This window comes from Coturnix japonica, chromosome 22, assembly GCF_054131305.1.
Source record: "Coturnix japonica strain WE chromosome 22, WE-NBRP24, whole genome shotgun sequence".
Lineage (NCBI taxonomy): Eukaryota > Metazoa > Chordata > Aves > Galliformes > Phasianidae > Coturnix > Coturnix japonica.
In genome coordinates this window covers 8,144,913-8,168,931 of record NC_140684.1, presented here as the reverse complement: position 1 = coordinate 8,168,931, position 24,019 = coordinate 8,144,913, and the positions used below count along the sequence as shown (strand labels likewise).

General features: G+C 40.7%; 1 protein-coding gene across 2 annotated transcripts in view; it reads left to right on the top strand.

The window, feature by feature from the left end:
• ZZEF1 (zinc finger ZZ-type and EF-hand domain containing 1) overlaps positions 1 to 22,448 on the top strand; it is a 46,840-nt gene extending 24,392 nt beyond the window's left edge. Inside the window, exons 30-55 of one of the 2 annotated variants that reach the window (XM_085521733.1) lie at positions 152 to 316; positions 740 to 859; positions 1,388 to 1,549; positions 2,055 to 2,184; positions 2,459 to 2,597; positions 2,787 to 2,952; positions 3,521 to 3,783; positions 4,774 to 4,946; positions 5,489 to 5,642; positions 6,275 to 6,411; positions 6,965 to 7,242; positions 7,836 to 8,010; positions 8,497 to 8,629; positions 8,870 to 9,066; positions 9,648 to 9,767; positions 10,051 to 10,239; positions 10,579 to 10,679; positions 11,189 to 11,324; positions 12,368 to 12,727; positions 14,154 to 14,297; positions 15,117 to 15,231; positions 16,674 to 16,772; positions 17,364 to 17,529; positions 18,526 to 18,676; positions 19,161 to 19,232; positions 19,456 to 22,448. In XM_085521733.1, the coding sequence (XP_085377859.1) occupies positions 152 to 316; positions 740 to 859; positions 1,388 to 1,549; positions 2,055 to 2,184; positions 2,459 to 2,597; positions 2,787 to 2,952; positions 3,521 to 3,783; positions 4,774 to 4,946; positions 5,489 to 5,642; positions 6,275 to 6,411; positions 6,965 to 7,242; positions 7,836 to 8,010; positions 8,497 to 8,629; positions 8,870 to 9,066; positions 9,648 to 9,767; positions 10,051 to 10,239; positions 10,579 to 10,679; positions 11,189 to 11,324; positions 12,368 to 12,727; positions 14,154 to 14,297; positions 15,117 to 15,231; positions 16,674 to 16,772; positions 17,364 to 17,529; positions 18,526 to 18,676; positions 19,161 to 19,232; positions 19,456 to 19,530 (4,120 nt within the window). In that variant the 3' untranslated portion in view covers positions 19,531 to 22,448. Of the gene's footprint in view, positions 1 to 151; positions 317 to 739; positions 860 to 1,387; positions 1,550 to 2,054; positions 2,185 to 2,458; positions 2,598 to 2,786; positions 2,953 to 3,520; positions 3,784 to 4,773; positions 4,947 to 5,488; positions 5,643 to 6,274; positions 6,412 to 6,964; positions 7,243 to 7,835; positions 8,011 to 8,496; positions 8,630 to 8,869; positions 9,067 to 9,647; positions 9,768 to 10,050; positions 10,240 to 10,578; positions 10,680 to 11,188; positions 11,325 to 12,367; positions 12,728 to 14,153; positions 14,298 to 15,062; positions 15,232 to 16,673; positions 16,773 to 17,363; positions 17,530 to 18,525; positions 18,677 to 19,160; positions 19,233 to 19,455 lie in introns of both variants that reach the window. The other variant, XM_015880599.3, reaches the window with a different exon arrangement.
• Positions 22,449 to 24,019: the final 1,571 nt, after the last annotated feature.

Sequence of the window (24,019 nt, the reverse complement as noted above, 5' to 3'; positions counted from 1 at the left end):
ATCAAGCCTCATTTGTCCCCAATCATATTGAGGCTTGTAGAGAGCATTATTTCCCCTCGTTCATTTCTGTCATGTAGAACTTTATGTGAAGAAAAATTATGTGGAAAAAAAAAATATTTTTTTTTCTGTTGTTGGTTTTGCTCTTTTCCAGTGTTTTAAAGGTTCTTGCTTTGAGAAAATCCCAAGGGCAGAACATTTTGGAAGTGCTCAAGACAATCCGCCGGTGCCTGGGTTCACTCGGACAGCCCCACTGCTTTCATCCATCCTGTGTGCTTTTTCTTTTAGAACTTCTGGCCTGTCAGAAAGATTTCACAAAGTAAGTAGTTATTAGACAAGTCTCAACCTCGTGGTATGTTGGAGTTCTTGTGTTCTTTCAGTCATCTATGCTGAAACCAGTAAAATGTTGTTGCTTATTATTCATATGGATGATTAAAATGTGATACGAAGATTAGCTATTGCACCGCTGTGCCTATCTTGCACATTTCATTAAAAAGATGAATAATTATTTTAAGTGTGACTCGGTTGGACCTACTCAAGTTAGTAGATAGCATGTGGTTGAATCATGCCATGAATACTAACATACATGTGTACATCTTTACATTTCTAACCAGATCACAGCAAACAAAATGATTGCATAGTCTGGGTGTTGCTTTCATTTAAATTCTAATCAAATTGTTTTGCTTTTAATCCAGTAAAGCAATAGTAATCTAGCTTTTTTTTCTACCTCTTCAATTTCTAGCTACTTTGGAAACTTGGAAGGCTGTGGTGTTGCACTGCACAAGGAGATTCGGGAGTCCTACTATCAGCTTGTTTTGTTCCTGGTAAACTCTGTGAAGGGATTTAGTGCCATTAATGACAGGTACAGCATGTTCACCTGAGTATTGTGGGTTTTTTTCTGATTTTTCCTTATCCCTTTCTTTCTCATTTGTTGTTTAATGTGTTAATCCAGTTTATTTTGCTTTACTTACAGAACTAAATAAGGAATTTTGTCCTTGTGGCCAAAAATGCTAAATTACGTTTTTATGAACACTGAGCATCAAAGCATAATAGGTTTACTGGGGTTAAAACTTTGGCTTATTATGGCATTCTGTAGTTATAATAAAGCCATGTGTTCCTGAAGCTTTGGAATAAAATGCTAGAAATAGCAAACTTATTGCGGAATACATTGGCAAGATTGATGCCACAAGAAATATCACAATTCTTCATCCACACTCGAACTTTAAAGCTTATGTTTTGGTAATACTTTTATTAGAACTGTTGGAATTTATAGCAAAGTGTTATAGAGGAACAAGGAATAATATCTCCCAAATCCTTTGTCTGTTATCACCTGAAAGTGGCAAACTTTAGGGTAGAAGTGTCACATTTTGTTGTCTTGTTTTGGTTTTAGATCATTACTTCCTGCCTTATCCTGTGTGCAGACGACTCTCCTTCACCTTTTGGATATGAGTTGGGAACCAAGTGATCTTTCCTTCTTTGTTGAGATTCAGTTACCACAGCTCCTTATGGCAACATCACAGGAAAACATAAGTATTCATGATAGTGTGATCTGGTGAGTCAGGAAGAATGCAACCTTTACATGGTCTTAATTATTCATACCAGATTTTACCAAGAACGATTCCTGAGCTGGATGCTGGTGCAAGCATTAGAAGTATTGAGTATGACAAAATGTGGCCAGTGTTCAAGTGTTTGAATTTTTTGCAGCATTTCTAGAGCAAAAGCCATTAAAATCTTTCATCTGAGCAAATGTAAAGGCCGAAAAGCCATGAAAAATTCTCACCTGATCAGCCAGCATTGCTAAAAGCAGTTTTGTAAATGTGCAGTTTTCTGATTTTTGCTTTAAATACATACTGGAAGCATAAGAACTTGTCATAGAGGCAAGGAGGTAGTATCTATGTAGTCATTATTACCTGAATGAAGTGAAATTCTCACAACATTGGTTTTTATTTTAGTTGTAGCACTTTGGTTTAAAAGAAGCAAACAAAACCTACCCCAAATTATATTAGAGGGAAGCCAAGTTGTGTTCAAATTTAATTTTGAAATTGCATTTCTTTTAGTCAATGGAGTGAAGAAGATGAAATTGCAGACTACAAGCAAAACTGTGAGTGGATGGATGAATGCCAGGACATAATGTTTGAGAGCTGGTATGAAAAGATCGCTCAAGCTGACCCAGAGAAGCAGAGAAAGGTGACCTCATGATTTGCTTCTTTATTTGCAGAAGGGATAAACCAGGAGGCTTTTAAAAGCATAAAGGAGAGAAAGGCATCTGGCTTAAGCCAGTTTTTCATGAGTTGAATCTCTGGCTCCTTGTAGGCCAGCAGAGGCCTGAAATGATGAAGAGATCTGAATTGTTGTTGGGTTTTTTGTTTGTTTTGTGGAGAGGGAGGGTTCTGCTTTCTGCCTATGAAGCACTTTCTCAGAACTTAACACTCAAGTAAACCATGTCTGTTTTTACCCCTAGATGCACATGTTTGTTGCACGTTACTGTGACTTGTTAAATGTGGACATATCCTGTGATGGCTGTGATGAAATTGCTCCATGGCATCGCTACCGCTGCCTGCAGTGCAATGATATGGATTTGTGTAAAACTTGTTTTCTTGGTAAGAATCCTTTAAATTAAAGCTCCCTTAGAACTCGGTAGTTGAAGGCAAAGTAGTTTCTTTAAATTACACATGCAATGAAATGGAAGATTTTTCTTCTGAGCATTTTAGAAACTGAATGTGAACTTTCAATGAAGAAATCATTATCAACAGAAGTTTTCAGAGAATTCTTAACATCTTCTTCCACAGGTGGAGTTAAACCTGAAGGACATGAGGATGACCATGAAATGGTTAACATGGAGTATGCCTGTGACCACTGCCAGGGAGTCATCATAGGTCGGAGAATGAACTGCAATGTGTGTGATGACTTTGACCTTTGCTATGGATGTTATTCTGCTAAGAAGTACTCTGACAGGTATAAAATATGTGATATTTTTTTCCTCTCACTTTCCTTGCCAGAAAAGTGATCGTTAGCAATTTAGTACAGTCAGTCATTCAAATATCACTTCCTACCAGTTTGCATCTGGCATCAGAACATCTAATTGATGTCCTTGAGTGAAACATAGCAAATGTAGGACCAGTTCAACAAAAAGTTTTGTAGTTTGCAAACCTGTCCTGGAGCAACGGAATTGCAACCATTTGCTGGCCATGGCTGTGAAAGCTGGAGAGGCAGAGTTAGCCATGCTGGGTGATGGGATGGAGGAGCAAATGCAGTGCTGTGGTTTGGCAGTATAGCTTTCCATGTTTGACATCAAATACCTTCACAAGGTGTATTCGCAGAGCAGGAGCTCTTGGGACAACTCGTGCTCTGTTAAGTGGCTCTTTACCTCAGTGAGGGTTTGACAGTTTAAAGGTCTACAATTTGAAACTGTGGACTGTATATGGTTATTCATAGCATTGTGTAAAATATTTGTCATTGTCTACAGTGGTTGTCAAGAATGGGTCTGCATTTCAAACTTACATATTACAACTTTTTCTTTCAGTCACTTGCCCACTCACAGCATCACAGTGTATCCAATGGTGACGATTCGAATCAGTGACCGACAGAGACTCATCCAACCATATGTCCACAATTATTCCTGGCTGTTGTTTGCAGCTTTGACTCTCTACAGCGCAGATCTGGCAAATGGGGAGGAAGTAGAAGGAGAGAAACTAGATTCCCAGGTCCTTAGTCATGCCAGAGTTCTACAGCATCAGTGCATACAACTCATAGGGGACTGTCTGATGAAAGCACAGCAAGGAAAAGGTGAGTCAGCTCCTCCTTCACTGAAACAATGGTTTCTAGCAAGTGTCAGAAAAGTCTGTGGTGGCTCAGCTTGAAGTTTCCAATGGAAAGGGGAAGCTACTGTGTACTTCACTGAAAATAATTGTTTATGTAGAAAGCAAATGTAGAACAAGTGTCATTCAGGGTCATTGGAAACACAGAAAATAGGTGCTTGTGAAAATTAATTTCCTGCTTATATAAATACCAAAGGCATCTTGGCAACTCCTTGGTTTTTTTGTTTTTTTTTTTATTTTTTATTTTTTATTTTGTCCATTACAAATGTTGTAAACAGATCGATCTAGCTTCATGTTCTGTTACTGACACGTTACTGACAGTTGAAGGATTTGAAGGAAAGCAAACAACTTGCTGCAGAATGCTTTTGATCCTCATCCATTTGCAAGAGTTTTTTAATCTTATTCCTAGTAAGTTGCTGGGATGGTGCCCTTCTGTCTGGAAATGAGGATTTCTGTGAACTAAGACCCACTTACAGATACTTACAGAGACACACTGTGTAGAACTTATCCAAAATCTTACACACAGTGTCAGATTTATTGGCATTTCTTTTAGCAGCCCTAGTATGGCTGAAATATCACCACACACTTATGCACACACATTATCTCATCTGTTTTTAATGTAGTTTTATTATACAGATATTTAAGCGATCAGAAGTTTAGAATGAAGAGTGCTGGTAGGTAGCACCAATACTTTTTTAAGTTAATCTGCCCTGATGGCATCTTTTTGAGGTAGAAAATGTCACCACCTGTTCATCACAGAATTACTTAATGGCTGTACCAAAGGAAGGGAACATGATGGAGAGCACCTTTTAGATGGAGATGTACTCAACAATGTTCCAAAAAAAGAAAAAAAGAAGCATGAGAAGTTTATAGTTCTGTTTCAATATGTTTCAGTTCTGCTTTTTGCCCATCTTGCCACTCCAAAGCTAAATGGGTTTTTTAACTTCTCTGCTTTCAGGTCTGAAAAATTTAGCTCTCCTCTGCATGTTGCCAGAAGGTGAATCCCTCCCAGAGAATGACACTGTTTCAGTCAGTCCTCCCACAGATGGTGCTCCAAAAAGCCATACTGGTGATAAAGCAGGGAAGGCGAAGGATGAGAAACCAAGCACAGGCTCCTTTATGCATAGTAATGTAAGTAATGTGCAGAAGTCCTGATGTTAGTTAGCTGTGTGACCTTCAGAAGTTAAACATCCTATTCTGGATATGTAACTGAAATGGTGGAAGTGATTGGCAATGATGATTTCATTTGTAGGTAAAAGTTGGGGGGCAGTGAGCGAATGGTTGCTTGGCTTGTTTTTAATTAAATCCAGCCAATCAAATTTTGATTTGCAAAAATGTTGCAGGAAAGGGGCGAAGGACATTTCTGAAAGGACTGCAGTTCCTCTAGTTTTAGCAGTATGTAGGTATGAAAAAAGACTTCTACAGCTTCACAATGCTGTATAAAGCTATGGCAGTATAATAACCTTATGCGTAGAGACACAATCAAAATAGAAAAGCATGTAGCTACTGAATATGGGCACTTGAGGGATATATATGTCCAGTTAACCAACGCAAGGTTTTGGTATTTCGGCAGAAATGTTTGCCAAGTGCAGATTACCTGCTATCTCTTTCCATGGTGTTTATGCAGGTATTAAATTCTTTTTAATCTTTCAGTACCTTTGTTTTATTTTTAGGGGAAAGGAGAAACTCACAGTGAAATCCAGTCTCCTGCAGGAGATAAAGTACCAAAACATGGAAGTGAAAGTGATCATCATGCTGTGCCTGCAAAGAAAGCTGTTTTGAGACAAGAATCAGAATTGTCTATGGAAGATAACATTACTCCAACAGGTAAAAGATTATTTCCACTTTTCCCTGTCACAGAAACATCCATCCATATGCAAAGTAAACAGCTGTATTTTTTTTTCCTAACCCATTTTTGTGTATTTGCAAATGTCTTCAATGGAAGTGAGCTATTTGCTTTGTGAAAAACCTGCCAAGCATACTGCTTTGAACAACTGCTCCCTTGCAATCTGTTCAAAGGCTTCTAGAAATCAGAGTAGGGTTCCAGTGATAAATATTCACACATAGATGTGATGCTTCCTGTTGAGCTAACACAGTACTTGTGTGGTCTTATGTATTCAGAGCCAGCAGATAGGCATTCTATTCTATTAATGACTGGTATTGTTAGAGTTATGGTAAGAAAATGAATCTGCCCATAGTACTGTTCAGTAGACACTTCTGAATGAATCACAGAACAGCTCAGGTTGGAAAGGACCTTAAAGATCACCCAGTTCCAGCCCCTCTGATGGTGTGGATAAATCTCTTTAACTGCTATCTTTTATACACTTCCATAAAGGTTTATAAAATTCTATTAAAATTTAGGTAGAACAAATCCTCAGGCTTTCAACCATATCAATTAAACTATCTTTTTTTTCCCTCTTAATTTTTATTTTTGTATTTTGCTTCAATTTGAAATGCAGATGACTGTGTTTCAGAAGAGTCAGCTCAGAAACAAGCAGAGAAGGTTCTGATACCTAGCCAGGAACAAGTTTTTGCTGAATGCTCTCAGAAGAGGATCCTAGGACTGCTGGCAGCTATGTTACCACCTTTCAAATCGGTGAGTTCTTTTACTTTCAATCTGTGTCGTTTACTAGATGTTACAAATCACGCAAGCAGAATTCATGGCAAATTACATGTTATGGGAAAAGGGCCCTTCTTGCATGCATGTTGCAAAAAGCAGTTGTCAGAATCAGAATGTCTTAGGCCAACTAGTATTACGAAGGAATGTGAGGCTTCGTTCCCAGGTGGGGGGAAAGGGAAGGGAATTGTAATTTATCCTTACAGCAGCCTACCTTCACAATGCAACACCTGCAAACTTTAAACTGTCACCTTCAGGTTTACATGTCAGGTTTTACTACTGAATACAGTTTGTACTGTGTGTTCTTTTGGTTTTATGGAAAATTCTCATATGGAAAATCCCGATACCATAAAGCTGCACAGAGATGTGAGATCTGCAATTTTATGCCAGCATAATAGAAGCGTATGATCACCTCATTTCTCAATTCCTTTTGTCCTATGAGAAAGAGCACTATAGGTTTCATATGTGCTATTACTTTGACTAAAAATCCTGTTTATTTCTGTGTCCTACTGAATTTTTTCTTCTTCCCTAGGGCTCTACTATGTCTTTGATTAACCTGGAGCAGATACTGCCACTGATGTTTCAGGTTGTCATCTCAAATGCTGGCCACCTAAATGAAACCTACCATTTAACACTGGGACTTCTGGGCCAGCTAATCCTGAGACTGAAGCCTGCAGAAGTGGATGCTGCAGTGGCTAAAGTCCTTTCAACCAAGCATAGTTTGTTTGCTCCAGGAGATCCATCCACAGTGCCAGAAGGCTGGAAGACAACTCATCTTCTCTTCAGTCTTGGAGCTGTGTGTTTAGACAGGTGCTTTTTTAACTGAAACCTATTAGTTGTTCTCTGATGACTAGCTCTAATTAATATTGTGCTTGTTACTTATGGCAGTATTGTTTTTCACTGTGGTTAAGTTTTATAGGGAAGGTTCAAAAACAAATAGGCATGTAAAAGGCAGAATATCCAGAGGATCATCTGAGAGGAAGGAGTTTCTCAAAGACTAAATTTGGAGCAAGGAGACAAGCCTCTCTAGTTACTTTTGTAGTCCACAAAGAGTGCAGGTAGTTCTGTGTGTGGGAAACAGACCACTTGCTGTTGTGCAAAGAAAATATCTTAAGCTCTAAACTGAGTAGGAATTTGAGATCACAACGTTCAGGCAAACTTTTGAGTTGGGACTGTAAACCTGTTAACAAAAATAGAATGTTTATGCTCTAATGATGAAAAGCAAAAGGGAATTCATTTGTCAGCTGCGTTGAAAGCTTCAAATATTTGGAAAAATACAGTTGTATTAATGCTGTGAAAGATACAACAATGACAGATTAACAGCAATACGATGTCTAGGAGGAAAGCAGTTCCAGGTAAGTGTCTGGTCAGCCATCCTAACCTGCACTGCTCTTGCTTTCCAGTCGTGTGGGTCTGGACTGGGCAAGTTCCATGGCAGATATACTTCGATCTTTGAACTCTTCTGCTCAGTGGCACAGTGTCATTGCTGCTTTCACTGACCATTGCATCAAGCAGCTTCCTTTCCAGCTGAAGCACACCAATATCTTCACTTTATTGGTGCTGGTTGGGTTTCCTGAGGTAAGTGCCCTATTTGTAGCAAAGGAAACAAAACTGGTTAGAGCTTCTAGTTTTCTGTTTCTACGTATTACAGATTTTATCAGTAGGAAACATCCTTTGTAAAGCCTTAAAATGTGGTGCATGTCAGAGCTCATGTATTTCTGCTTTCACACAATTAATGTTTATCTATTGAAGAATAGTGTGGTTGGGTTTACTTTGCATTTCCTCAGGTACTGCTTCAAACTTTGTTGTGAAAATGAACTTAGTGTGTTCAGGTATCAAAAGGGACTTTTAGTAGGAGTGAAACTATCTCATTCTTCTGTTAAGCTGTTTGTTATAGCCATTTCTTCATAGAAATGAACTGCCATTCTCTAAAGACCAGCAAATACCTGGCTACAAGCAGGTTGTTCAGCTAAAGAATATGAGCACTTGTAACTAACATAAAAGATAACTGCATTTTAAAATAAGTATTCCCAATCATAACTGAAATTTCTGTTGCAATTTCAGGTGCTGTGTATGGGGACTCGTTCTGTGTACATGGATAATGCTAACGAGCCTCATAATGTGATCATCCTGAAGCATTTCACTGAGAAAAATAGAGCTGTTGTAGTAGACATCAAGACACGAAAGAGGAAAACAGGTTCTGTCACCTTCTTATCTTATTAAGGAATTGCAGAGTTTTTCTGCAATTGAGGTTTCTCATGGATACCCAAAGGCACATTTCTAATGGATTATTTCATGTGGGTCTACAGTCCTGTTAATGCAGCTCTGGTTATTAGTGTGTACTTCATATACAGGTTGTGTTCCTGTCTTAGCTTACTGATATTTACTGATGCACAACATTTTAAGATGAGTAAAGTGTCTCTTTTCTGTCTTTTAGTGAAAGACTACCAGCTGATTCAGAAATGTGAACAAGAAGGCAGTGATTCCCAGGCCCAGCTGAGACAGTACCTCCAGCACTTCGTTCTTATATGCACACACCTTTTGCAAACCACCATAGATAGCAGCTATGCTGAGGCGGTGGAAGCAACATGGGTCTTGTCGCTTGCTCTAAAGGGGCTTTACAGAACACTCAAGGTATTTTTGCCTGGCATACAGAGTATAATAATAGATCAACGCCAGAATCACGTCATAGGGTTGTTTGGGTGGGAAGGGAACTTAAAGATCATGTAGTTCCTATCCCCTGCCATGGACAGGGTTGCCAGCCACTAAACTGGGCACCAGATCAGGCTGCCCAGGGCTGCCATCCAGCCTGTCCATGAATACCTCCAGGGATGGGACATCCACAGCTCTGGGCAGAATTTGTATTCTGCCTTCCTCCAGGGCAACCTTTGTATTGACTAAGCATGGGGGGAAACAAACATCAATTTACACTCATTTGTCTCTAATTTCTAATGGACTGAAGCTGACTTGCCCCTTTCCTTGTTCCTGAAGCGTACGAAGAAGGAGGTCTAAGCAAAACAGACATTCAGTTAGTACTGTGCATCTAAATTGCATATTCCTTTTTTTTTTCTTTTGTATTTTCCAAGGAAATAAGTGAAAATAATTCTTACCATAAGTACCATAAGTAGTCTATGTGTTAAGTCACTGTAGGTACTGTGATACGTTGTTCCCTTATTTACTTATTTATTTACACGTGTGTCTGTCTGTATGTGTAGATTCATGGCTTTCAGGAGGTCCAAGCTGCCTTTCTTCAGTCTGGTTTACTCAAGCTTCTTGTGAAGAAATGTAGCAAAGGAACTGGCTTCAGTAAGACCTGGCTTCTTAGAGACTTGGAGGTAAGAGAACGAGGTCCTTTTTGCAAGAAGTTGGGCTTCACACCATGACATGAAATACCAGCCTGGGGGGTGCAGCTCATTTGTGAAGTGGGAATTGGTTTGAGTTCTCGTTATTGGAGATGTTTTGTTTTGTTTTTTGTTGCTGCTTTTTTCGGTGCTGTTTCTCTTTAGAATAGCTTATGTTAAATTGTCCAAGTCTTACAATGTTCTTATAAAATGCTGGTTGCAGATATGCTAGTAATATTTACTGCTGTCACACCGTATGCTACCTTTTTCTTTGTAGATTTTGTCAATAATGTTGTACTCTTCAAAGAAAGAGATCAGTTCCTTGGCTGAACGTGAGGATACTGAACTGGAAGAAAGAGAACAAGATCAAGATGTGGAGCAATCCATTGTTGGTCCTGCTGATGTAGAGCAGAACAAACTTGATCCTCTGGAGGGTTTGGATGAAGCCACCAAAATCTGCTTCTTGGTACCTAAACTTATTTTTAACGTGTTGGATGTTAGTACAGATTTGCTAGTTACACAAAGTATTTGGTGGTTTATCTTGCTGATTTTCTTGTACGTTTGTAGACTACAGGTCTATGATTTCAAGAAATAGAAAGGAAAGAAACAAAACAAATAGAATTTCACACTAGAAACGCAGTAATTAACACTATATATATTTTTTTCATTTTTACTAATCCAGATATTATTAAATTCATTAATTATCTATGTGATAAACAGGAAGATAATAACTGGGCCACTCTTAAAGAAACTCATCTGTCTTTATCCCCTGTAACATCTTGGGTCTTTTTTCCTTCTTGCTCAGATGACACACGATGCACTCAATGCACCTCTCCATATCCTACGAGCCATGTATGAGTTGCAAATGAAAAGAACTGAGTCTTTCTTTCTGGAAGTTCAAAAGAGGTATGTGAAGGACTGGATCCAATCCAAAACCAACGTTAATAGATACAAATGATAACTTAACAGATGAAAGATGCTGAATAGAAATTGTTCCAAGGATATGACTTGTTTCTCATGGGTGAAAAGTTAGGAATTGATCCTGATAAGTTTTAGTTGACACCATCTTCTGAAATATGTTGCATGTTCTTTTAAATAAATAACTCCCATATGAAGAGCTACTATATCTGTAAATAATCCTAAATGAGGAAAAATGAACAGACCTTCCTGTAACTTCTAATAATAAAAGCATGTCTTGGAGCCATCGTGTTCCTACAGAGATAAACAATTTGATGTAAGACCTTCTGCTTATTAGAACAGGGAAGCTACTTAGCATACAACATGCCAGAAATAGGTAGAGTTTAATTAATCTTTTTAAAACAGAAAGTAGGAAGAGAGTTTTAATTTGTGTTAATTTAACTTTCATTAATTTCCAAATATATTTATGTATTTGTTTTTGGGGATTTTTTTTTGAGGTTTGATGGAGATGTAATTACAACAGATGAGAGGATCCGAACCTTGGCTCAGAAATGGCAACCCAGCAAGCGTTTGAAGTTGGAGGAGCAGAGTTCAAAAGCAGTAGATACAGATATGATCATCTTACCATGTTTGGTGTGTATCTCTCCACTGAAAGGAGTGGTTTTCAAATGATCAGCTTGGGCATTTGAGTAACTTCTTTTTTTTTTTTTTTTTTTTTTTTAGTAAATTCAGAGATAGATGTCTGTTTTCTTTTTAACTCTTGAAGTAATCTGTTGCTAATGTTTTATGCCAGAAGGAATGATCAGGAGCAACAAGAATCAAGCATTTCTTCCTTGTGATTCCTTCCTTAAGGAAGTAGAACTTGATTCTCAGGTCAGGAGAACAAATTGTGATCGCAGGCTGCAATTTCTTCTCCTTATGCAGGAGAGATTGTATCTAATTACTCCAAGTTTATGCAGTAACTGTTACTGTTTTACCATTTATTGCTATCTTACAGTAATTTCAGCAGAAGGAGGAAGCAGTGTTATGTTGCAATGCAGACACTGCACTTGCAAGCTGAGGTTTTGCATTCCATGGTGTTGTTATACAGCTTTTTGCTTTAATTTGGGTGCTGGTTCCTGGCCAAGTGGCATCACCAGCACAACAGTGTATCAACTGCATCACAAACAGGATTGAGGGCTTCCTGAAGCAGTTTCAAGCAATTATAATAAAAATGTTGGATGTTAACAGCAGTTCATACAGGGTTCATCAAATATCCAGCCCTGAAAACACTCCAAACCTGAGGAACCTAATGTTCTTGATTTAAATCACGCTTGGATGAAATGATTTACAAAGTTCCTCTCAATTTACACCTTTCTGTGATTGCACACTAGGGTCACAAATAGTGTGGTACTGCTTTACCACTGTAGCTCAGCTTAAGCTAACACTTTAGGCTAGAATTCAAACTGTTGTTTCTGATCATACGTACAATCACAAGTGTATTGGTTTATTGAGGAGTTCTGTTTTTGTCCATACATGAGAGGTCATGCTTTGTGCCCCCTGATGTGTCTAGATTTTAGTGTGTGTAAGACAGATTAATGTGTAAATTCAGCTCGTAGCCTGATGGACTGGTTAGATATCCAAACAAAAGGAAGTACATTTTTGAGAGCCTGTTTTCAACCTTCTTTCTTTTGCAGTCCAAGCCTGTACTCTGTGATAAAGCAACAGAAGAGACCAATCCAGTTGCCCAGAAACTGATAACTAACACAGAGAGTGATCTACAGCTTAGTTATGCCAAGCAGCGGCGCACAAAGAGTTCCATCCTCTTGCACAAGGAGCTGGACTCCAGAAGCAAAAAGGCTGTGAGGGACTACCTGTATCGTGTAAATGAGGCGACTGCTGTTCTTTATGCCAGGCATGTGCTGGCATCACTGTTGGCTGAATGGCCAGATGATGTGGCAATAAACGAGGAAGTCCTGGATCTTAGCGGCCCAGCCCATATGACATACATACTGGACATGCTTATGCAGCTAGAGGAAAAGCAGTTATGGGAAAAAGTAAGTGGATTTCACTTCTGCATGTGAACAAGCCCTACATTCCATTCTCTGACTAACAAAAATATGTGCAGTTCCTTTTTTTAAACTACATTGAAACTCCAAACTTAAAATTAGTTCTGAAAAAGTAGTTGGAATCTGTCAGTGTCTTAATGTACTGATTTTTGTTAACAGCAAATGAGAAAGCTGGCTCCCTGGAGACTGTTGTGTCTTTTATATGGAGAAATAAGTCTTGTAGAGAAATTGGTCACATAGGCAGTTCATTCTGAAAGCTGTTTGGTTTTTTTTGTTAGATCTCAATGTGTATATTGTAATACCTGCAGCTCCACTGACTATTAGTATGGTGGAAGTGATCTTGGAATTTTAATAGAACGCTGTAATGAAAATGTCAGCCAAATGCTTTGCAGCAGACGAAGCGAATCAAGTGCTAGAATTCTTCAAAGAAGGAAATAAAAATAAAACAGAAGGCATCAGTGCACTGCTGAACTGATACTGTGCTCTCATCCGGACTGCAGCACGTTGCCTGACTCCCTCATTTTATAAAATGATGTAGTTCAACTGAAAGAGATGTGCAGAAGGGTGGCAATGGTTATTACAGCCATGAAGGAACTTGTATGCTAGGAGCCAACTGGATTTCTTGGTTCCTGGGGCAATAAGAGAGGAGGAGTAATAAAAATTCTGTTCCTCCTTCTCTGTAGTTCTGAAGCAGCATAGAAAAAGTAAACAGCAAGTCTTATTCACTGGCCCTCCCGGTAAGAAAACAAAGGAGTGTCAGATTAAGGTAGTCAGTGGCGGATCCAAGACAAACCAAAAGAGCCGGGTCTTGACACAGTATGTCATTAGAGTTGGTGCCACAGGGTGTTTATATAGGATCAGAAAATGACAGGATGAACTGATGTAATGAAAGTCTGTTAAAGCATATTAAATGCAAAGGCGTGGCCTCTGATTTAGGCTGTTCTGCAAGTTTGTAGAGGCAAAGAATGCATTCAGGGAACTATGCTGCGTACTTCCTGTGTTTTTGTATTCCTTTTCCCAAAAAATCTCCTAGTGGCTGATTTGGATGTGAACCTTTTGGCCTGAGCTAGACTGGCTTAGCTTTACTGGAGGGAGGAGTTATAAAACTGTAGGTAAAGCAATGCAGTGGGTTCCTGTAATGGCCTGTACTGGGCCCTGAGGAATGAGACTCATGATTAAGAGCTTAGAGTGAGGCTGTTCTGAACTACCACCTAATATGTCCTGTTAGATTCAGTGGAATTTATAAGTATCTCTCATGACACAGCTCTTGCATCTCGCTCTTCCAAACACTGCAGCCACTTGACTTGATCAGGTTTTTTTCTTCCACGTGGACTTGTATGTTTTGAAGGCCAAAATATGTGCACTGATGTTGTTTTGATAGCAAATTGTGTTTATGTGATGTGTTGCTTCTCAGATTCTGCAGAAAGTACTGCTCGGATGCAATGAGAGCATGCTGGGAACAATGGCACTGACAGCTTGCCAGTTCATGGAGGAGCCTGGAATGGCCGTCCAGGTGCGCGAGTCAAAGCATCCTTACAACAACAATACCAATTTTGAGGTAAGTTATGCTTGCTTTGCAGCACAGTGAGATTATGTGCCTTGAAGACAGAAATACCAAGGTGGTTGGAGCAAAAGCGTCACAGTGTTCCCTGTGTATAACCATATGGCTTCTGTGCTTGGAGCACTTGTGGAATAACCTGTTCTGGAATCGTTTTGAAGGCTGACTGCAGCCTTGCCCTGTGCAGAAATATGTTCAATAAGGCACTTGGATGTGGAAAAATCCATAACTTAAATGGTTCTAATATGCATGTGTTTGAAGCAGCACATACACTTAAATAAGTTCAGGGCCTTCATGAAGGAATATTGCCACCTTTCATCCAAAGGTCTGTTTCAGTTGACCTATTACTTTCTTAATGCCATTAGGTGAAATTAGGAGTGGAATTCTTATTTTTCTTCTTATTTGCTCATGCAAATGTAGTGATTACTACCTCTGGGTAGTCTTAGGATTTCTGACTTCCATACAGCTGTGACTTTTGACATTTTAAAGGCATGTAAACCTTTGGAATCTGACAGTAGGATTGGTATCAGCAACGAATATTACCTTCAAAAAAACAAAGCATTGCCAGTAATTAACTTTACACTCTTAACACCAATAGGCCACGCTCTGCAGTTGTTAAATTAACTGCTGGTGGAACTTAATGAAGAATTTTTCCCCTCCCATGGAAAATAGTCCTTCTACCCCTTTTGTTTGTAGGGTCTAAGTTAAATAGCTTCTTGACAATGTAGTGTTACAAGATGCAAAGATCACATGTTTATTTCTCAGGATAAAGTTCAAATTCCCGGTGCTATCTACCTCTCAATCAAATTTGACTCTCAGTGTAATACAGAAGAAGGCTGTGATGAGTTGCTCATGTCCAGCAGCAGCGATTTCCAGCAGGACCGGCACAGCTTCAGTGGCTCTCCACAGAAATGGAACGACTTTGAGCTTCCAGGTGAATATAAACTGTCTTAAAGAGCAAGAGGAGAATTGCAGAGATCTGGCTCTGCAGAGGAAAACTACTGAAATATGACAGTTAAATGTGGATGATACTGACATGTGGGGGGAAAAAACTCCTTTTCTTGTCCTGGCTTCTTTGCTCTGACAGGCTTCTCCTGCATTTGCTTTTTCAAAAATGGGCTTATCTGTTGCTCTGCCACTTGACACATTCCATACTGTTTTACTTCTGACCTTTTCTTCCCCACCTCACTCAGAGCAGTCACTCAGCTACTGGAAACAAATTTTCATCTTGATTCTATTCCAGCGCAGTCCTTGTTCTGCACGATACTCGCATTGTTTCTGCCTTGTCTGACTTTCCACAGGAAGCACATTTTTTTCAGCAGATAGGCTTATCTCTCGTCTCTGTGCTCTACTAGTGCTCAGAGCAAACACACAGAGCGTGCCAATGCCTTGTCTCCAGTTGTTGCCACTGAGCACAGCTGAAAAAATCCCTCACTTCGCTGACAGGCTCAGCCCGTGTTCTCTAAGAACATAATTGGTAACATGCTATAGAAAATGCCATCGGTCTGAAGGGCTGTGTGGAGAAAACTGCATGGCTCCCGTGCTGCTTATGCTAAGCTGTGTTAACCCACGGAGCTCTGGAGCTTTTAGCACGTGTACTGTCAGTAAATAGGTGTAGGAACTTCCACAGATTGGGCTGCAAAGTTCTAGCTGGAAATCAATGTGCATAGAAGCATTTTGGATTTTTATGAACTTTTTTTCCTTCCTCCTCTTCCTCCCAAATAGCTGCAGAGGTTTGCCAGGAAACTGAACTTTGAGGCCCATTGTTTTGGAGCAGCCTTGGCTGTGAAACTTGAGATTCACCCTGTGAACCTTCAGCTCCATCCAAGGCTCTCTGGATCGGGTCTCTTGATTTCCCTCAGCGGTCTTTAGCTGATCCCTGGCACCAGGAGGCTTCTTTGCAATTGGGGACAAGGCTTTTTGCAGGCTGTCATTGCTGCTTAGGAGTAAGAGTGAGCAGTGGCTCCATTTTGTGTTGGAAATGGGAAAATAGATGGGTTCATTTATGCATTTATTTGCTTGCTTTTAATTACTAATACTAATTTTTAAACTTGGCTGCCCAGCTAGAAGTTATTTCATAAATCACAGCTGATCTGTAGCTCATGGAGGGAAAGTGGAGTTGAACTGCTTGTCCATAACTCCCTCTTGTTCTCTGGAATTGGCAGCAATGTGAGAGATGTTCTCATGCCTGTATTTGTGTGCAGCATTTTGCTTCAGCTCTGTGCACATCATCGTTACAAAAAAGCAGATCATCACTTCCCTTGAATGATGACGACTAGGATGAATACATTGTCATGAAAAACTGAATAAAAGAGTATTAGTAAGAGCAAACCTAAATTGTAGTAACGTGGATTTCCTCCCTTTCCTTGTACACAGGAGATACTCTCTATTATCGATTCACTTCTGACATGAGCAACACGGAGTGGGGCTATAAGTTTACAGTGACAGCAGGTCATCTGGGGAGGTTTCAGACAGGTAAGCATTGTTCAGAATGTATCTGGAAGGGCTCCTTGCAGTTATTGTGCCAAACTTGCCTTTATCTGGCTTTGGTTTTTGGTTATTTTTTTTGACTTGGAATCTGCTTTCTTTGGTGTTTTGGAAATATGTGATTTGTCTCATTTGGATTGAAACTTGACTGATGTCTCTTATTTGCTCTGACTTTATGCTGGAAATACCAAATCTTTATGGAGATTTAGAGAAAACAATTATAACAATATTACTTGCATTCAAAGTCTTGTTATGTGACAGTAATTACACACAGGATTTAGTGAACAGTCCCAGGTGCCATAATTGGAAACAGATATCATTTTAATTGCCTTTTTAACAAGTAGTTGTCCATTAGGAAAGACTGTTTCTTGCTCTAATTTGTAGATATAACCTGGAAGTTAGTTTATTTTAGAATATAAATGTTTTTAATGGAAATGAAGCTAATTTGTAATCAGCAAACCCTACCACATATCACACAGCGCTGAGGGCCTGGTTTTGGTTATCCTTATACGGGCAAAACTTCGATTTGTTCTGTGTTTTTATTCTTTTTAATTTGTTGTATGTTTTTATCTTCACCAGGGTTTGAAATCCTAAAGCAGATGCTGTCTGAAGAAAGGGTAATTCCTCACCTCCCGCTGGCCAGAATCTGGGAATGGCAGGTGGGGGTGGCGTGTCGTCAGACCGGCCACCAGCGCCTGAAGGCCATCCACTTGCTCTTGAAGATCGTGCAGTGCAGTGCCCAAAGGTGAGCATGTCGTTCTGCACTTCACCCAGTGTTTGATTTGTACCATTGCAAAGTGAGTTTCTTAAAAGGGTGTGTGTGTGTGGTGTGGGTATTCCTTCTGAAAATAGGTGGTGAAGCGTTGAGACTTCATAGTCTTGGAAATGTGCATGGTTGCACTAACTCAGCAGCTCAGTATCAGTGCTGATACTTATCTCAGTTGTACCCTTTTGGTTTAAAGCAAACTAAATGAAAGGACAGCATTCTACTAGCATACAATGGATTAAAGAACGCAGGTCAAAAAGTGCATTCTATCAATTGCATAGAAGTACTCTCTTTAAATTTTTAACACACCAATCTGCATTCAAGTCTGGTGTTAATTTTGTTGATTTTCCATCAGAAAACATCTGCTTTGTCCCACAGACGACTGATTTAATCACTAAAAGATCAAGTCTGCATTGAGTTTACAATATTTTTCGTGTCTTAATCTGATGATGGATTCCCTCCCCCACTACTGAATGATATTTATCATCCTGTCTGCGTAATAAGTGATGTTTGAATTGACTTGCTTTATCTCAGGAGTAGGAAGGAGGCAGGGTTGGAGCTACTTGTAATGAACAATGTCTGCCCAAAGCAAAGGGTGTCAGCTGCCCAGTGCTGGGGTTTGATGTGCAATTTCAAGCAGGGGAGCTGGAGCTTTAAGCAAAAGGACATTTGTGGTTGTTTTAAAGCTCTCATTTGAGGAGGCTGCTGAGTTTTAGAAAAGTCATTTAGATCCATTCATGGATATGAGATTTTCTTCACTTCGCTGATTCAGAATGAAATTTGCTGTGCTGAAACACCTGACTGAATTTAGATCTTTTCAATGTTTCTATTTCTCCCTTCCTTTATACATTTAACTTTTGAAATGTATGGTTTTGTTCTTTTAAACTGAGCTGGTGTGGGGGTGTTGTTTTTTTCCCAATAGAAGGCATCAAGATCATGGTTACTCACTGCTTTATTTCAATGACCTTTTTCCAGGGACTGTGACCTCACGTTGCTGAAGCCACTTTGGCAGCTTTTCACCCATATGGAAAACAACATATGTCATGATGTGACCAAGCCTGGTATTCTCCTTCCTCTTCATCGTGCACTTGCAGAACTCTTTTTTGTTACAGAAAACAGAGTTACTGTAAGCAGTTCCTTTATTTATATCCCTCCTGTCCCCAGGGCTGCAGTTCAGTGTCAAACTAAATGCAGTTTTCCTTTATCTTGGCAAAGTACTTCAGAGCTTTTGTATACTTGAGAAATATGGGCAGCTTTTTCTTGTGGAATCTGGTAGCAAGTTCTAATAGAGGGGAATAATATAGTTGCATTATCCATCATGTGTCTGTAATTAAGGTATGATCTACTCTTAATTCTGAGAGGAATGCAGATTTAATGATGAATTTGAAGGGATTTGAATGTGATTCTCTTTGGGTTGATTTTGCTTATTACCTAACGAACTGTCTGTAATGAACTGGTTTCTGTGATCACAAACTGTTCCAGGCCAGGAGTCTTGCATGGAGTTCAGATTCCTTTGATTAGGGACTGTTATAATGATCAGTATTTTATTGTTAATTAGGATGATAACTTTGGTAGATGTGTTGGTGCTCATTAAATTCTTTGTGTTGCAGGAGCTTGGATCTCTACAGGAGTATTTGCTTGCCTTAAATTCTGAAGATCATCTTCATCGCTGCACAGCACAGGTAATAATAAGGCTGCACAACCCATCAGGTACATTTCTGTAGTGTTTTCTGGCAGACAGAAGTAGCAGAAACGTTTCTGATTGCGCAGAAGCAGGGTGGTGTTTTAATAATTTCTATTGAAATTCATATTGGGATTTCTTTACCCTTTTGAACAGGGTAGAACATTTGTGATGTGGTCTGTGGTAGATGCGACTCTATTGTTTCTTTTTCTTCTCCCTTCCAGGCCCTGAGAAACATTGCTGCTATCAGCCTTGCCATTAACTATCCAAACAAATCAACAAGTTTCTGGAATGTTTAATACTGGCTCAGGCCGGAGTGCATGGGATAGAGTAGTTTGTCCATAGGAACCTTGGAACAAACAACTCCGATCAGGAAAAGTTCCTTCAGCTTCAGTGTATGAGCACTCTGCAGCCTTCCTTCCTTCCACCTTGATGTAGAATTTGTAAAAGTAAAAGCGCACTTTGATGAAAAAAGCACATCTTGAAGTAACTCACGCGTCGCCTACAGTTATGTATGCACATATTGTAGCATGTTAGAGTAAACAAAACAATTTTTGTTTTCATTCAGAGGAAATAAACAAAAGAAGGTAAATGAAGTATGAGAATGGAAGGGCCCCCCCTGCATTGGTATCGGCTGCTCCCGAGGAAAATTGATTGGTGGAACCTGAAAGCTTTGAAAGTGTTGCTGAATTGAAGGATGCCATCAGCAGCATCTGTTTACCAATGGAGTGAAACAGGCAAACCAGAATCTGGTGGGCTGATGTGGAAATGGTCCACACTTGAATCATGCCATTGCTTGCTTCTGCTTTGAAGGCTACTACGTGGGGAAAAGAACTTTTGATTAATGGTAATCTACAGGTTGCAGAACAAATTCTGGGTGATTGCATAGCAGTTAAAGGATTCCAGGGCATCCTTGTGCAAGAGATTAATGCTTCTCCTGTTCTTTGACTCAATCAACTGGATCATCTGTTCTTACCTTAATTTATCTCTGGTGGTTTATTCCAAATAGTACGTTGTTCTAGCACGGATTGCAAAGGCTGACCTCCTTCACTTAGCAGTGCTGAGATGAGGAACTGAGAAACCTGCCTATTTCTCAAAGGTCGTATCATTACAAGAAATCATTCAGGAGAGATTTTTTTGTGTTTTACAAGTACTGGTGGCATACAGAGGGCCTTCTCAGCAATGCTGGGAACTTGAGCCTCCAGCTCTCTGGGTGGGAGTTAATGATCAATCTCATCTTACCTTACACAGCAATAACTGTATTAATGGACGTGGAATGAATTGCAGGCCTTCTACATTGAAATAAATTGGCTTTTTTCCTGCTCAGCTACACTGGTTATTCCCTTTCCAAAGAGTACAAAGAACATAGAAGGATCTGGGGATGTGTTTTGTGTTTCATCTTGTCAGGAATGAATTCAGAGAAGCTTCTAATGATGGTTGTTCTGTTCCCTTCCTCACTTCATCATTAAACTCCTAAAGAGGCAACCAAAATCTTCAGTAGTGGAGTTTAGCAAACTGTCTGTAAGTTGTGTAATGGCAAGGATCTGTCAGAAGGGAACGTGCTTGGTGCCTAAATAGCATTGTGCGCTGAGCACCTGAGTGCTTTTGTGGATGGCCTCTGAACGGACAGGCTTACCAGCCGGGGCTGGATGTACTTTAAGGGTGATCCCATCTGCACAGTGCGCATCCCCCTTTCCTTGGATGACCTCTGGCATTGTAGTCAAAGATGTGTTGGCTTCTTTCTGTTCAGCCAGGGGACTGTGAGTGAACGCTGCTGAACCAGGCTGGCAGCATTTTGCCTGAAAGACTTAAAGCTGGAGACCAAGCAGTGCAGTGCTGAAGCCATTTCCTTCCAGAATGGAGAGGCCCTCTTAGCCTGTGTACATGCTAGAAGTCAGGAATAACATACCGCTTATCAAAGATGGAAAGGATGCAGAGAAATGCTGCTCTGAGACCCCTCCTTGAATGTACCTTAACTGAAAGCTAAAGCTCTTCCTTCCAGAAGGAGCTCGCGATGGGAAGAGAATCACCAAAGTTGTGGCGTATCTTTAACGTGTGGATCATTTTGTTCCCGTATCCGAGCAATGCATTGGAGTCTGCAGTCTCACTGCAAGGGTGAGAAACCAGCGACTTCACACGTTCTAAAAGCGTGAGCAGATTCTGAGTTGCTGCACCAAGAGATGCTCAGTGTGCTTCAGGAACAGGTGAGCTCTTGGAAATTGCTCTTCTCGAGCAGTAGGACTTTTCCTATTCACTGCCTCAGTGTGAATCCGTGGCCAAGCAGCCAGGGATCTGCAACAGGCTGATTTGCTAAGGCATGTAGCATGCTGCTGAGATCTTCCTATGTTTTAGTCCAAGAAGGCTTTTTCTTTTTTCACATCAGGGATGAAGACTGTAAATAAACCATTCGTAGAACCTGCGACGGCTCCGTCATAGTCACGTTCTTTCTGTTGGATTGCCTGTTTGCTTTCTGTCTGAAGACATGAGGCTGCAAGGATGAGCAGGAGTGGCCAGCGATCCTCACTGGGCTCACCCGCTTCCTTACTCTACCAGCAGTAACTGGCCTTGAGAGTCACCTCCTTGCCCTGAGGGACTGCCTGGGAACGTTGTCCACTAACTGTTATTTCTACCCACTAGATGGAACTGAAGGACTGTGACCTGAGTTGACACTGAATCTGTTGCTGCCTTACAACTTAAATCATTCATTACAGATTTCTACAAGACAAAAACACTTGATCGTTTTGTTTTGTTTTTCTTTTTTCCTCCTGATATTAAAGAGGATGAGATTACAGATCTAATAACACGTGATCAGTCGTATGTTGAGAATCCCCCAGCAGTTCCAAATGGATGGAGATGGTGATGCAGTAGAAAACTGGCTGGAAAACAGGAATGCTTAGAGAAAAAGAAATGTGCCTAATATGAAACCATGATAATAAAGTAGTTGTCCTGCCTGAATCACCTCTGATACGCTTCAGAGAATCCACGCTGTTGGTACCGATACCTTTGACTTGCTTTCATTAAACACTTAGAGAAAAGAGAGTTTTATAATTTCTTTTATTACGGGTTTACTACTTTGCGATTTTTATCAGTTGTTTAAAGTATATCAAAACCTTTTAGATTTATTCCGGTTCAGTTCAACGTGTACAAAGAAAGCTACAGATGTGGGTAAAATATGCAAATGCAGAGAAATATATTGTAAAAATTCTATAAAAACAAAGCCGTGTCACGCAGTGTCTGTTCTTTGTTTGCTTCTCTCCTTGCTGCACTGAGACACCCAAGGTTTCCCCTATGAATCTTCATTCTCTGTGTCTCTAAGTAAACCTGCTCGTCCTCATGTATCTGCTCTCGTACCAAACTATGCAGGACACGTAGGACTGGAGTCTTCCTTTAAATTCCAGCCCTGCTGTTTACATTCCAGCAGCTTAATCCTAAAAACAAAGTTTTACCATGGCTACCCCTCGATTTAATGCCTGTGTGTGTTTATTAGAACCAAACCTGGAGCCCCAGGTGTTGCCCCATGTGGGGCTGAGATGCACCCAGTGCTGGCTATGGGCAAAGCTGCCCCTCCTGCCCCCATTGCTCAGGGTTGATGTATTGAGCTCTTTCTACCTAGGAAAGCACAAGTAACAGGAAGCTGCTCCTCAGCTCGATCCCACTTCCCTGTCTGACCTTCTGTAAATCTTGCTGGTTTTTTAATGTTTGCAGTGCAAATACGCAGTATTTAACCTCGCATTGCATGAAGAGGGGTTGGGGGGAGGGAAGTCAATTCTAGGAAAGCTAAAGAAATAGGAAATTAAAGTGTCTGCCAATATTTGTCTTCTCCAACAAGAGGTCTGATGGCAGCACTGCTGGCAGGAGAGACCTTCCATGTGCCTATGGGCAACAAGTGGGGCTGCAGTGCTCCTCTCTGATTGAACTAAAGGAGGAATTAAGGTGTAACACACACCCACAAGTAGATTTGGGATGGGTTTTATTGCCCTGCAGCCCCAGCACAGCAGCTGGCAGGGAGTTCTCCAAGCAGTGTGTCTTTCTCTTGTGCCCAACTGCAAAAGCACCAAATTAGAGCTGAGCTCCTGAGTCAGGAGCAGCACTGAGTCAGGGCCCCCTCGGCTCGGGATGATGGATCTGCAGCTCTTCTCCTTCCCATCACCCACCCACGGCCACTCATTAATCAGAAATGTCACTGGTTCCGCTCAGACCCTGGCGTTAAGTCGCTCCCAGCAGCAGGCTGCGCTTTGTATCTTCCCAGCTTCCATACTTATAGAAGCGTTGCCGTTCCATTGTAGTATGAGAGTTAATTAAAGGAGGAAAAAAGCACTTGGTATTCCATGGGCCAGTCTGGGATTTTATATCACACCTTTCTTGCCTTGCTTTGAAAAGCCCCAGGTCCCCACAGGACCCGATGGTCCCCACAGGGCTCAGGAACCCTAAGAGCAATTGCTGGCTGCTGCTGCAAGGAGGTTTCATCTGCAATGAAATGAAACAGACAGTTGCTTTCCAGCTTGTTCCTGCAAACACCCCGAGCCCTCGCCAGGCAGCCGCGCTGGGAACAGCCTGTGCTATGGGACCGGGAAGCGCCTGTTCCCAGTTGGGTGATGAGCAGCACAGCCCGGCTGCCACCCCCGCAGCTTCCAGCACTCGAAGGCAGCAGGAGGGGGACCGGCTTTTAGAGCGATAGGACGAGGGGGGGGATGGCTGTAAATTAAAAGAGTGGAGATGTAGATTGAATGTTAGGAGATGCTTTACTCAGAGGGTAGTGATGCCATGCACTGCAGCACGGAGCTGTGG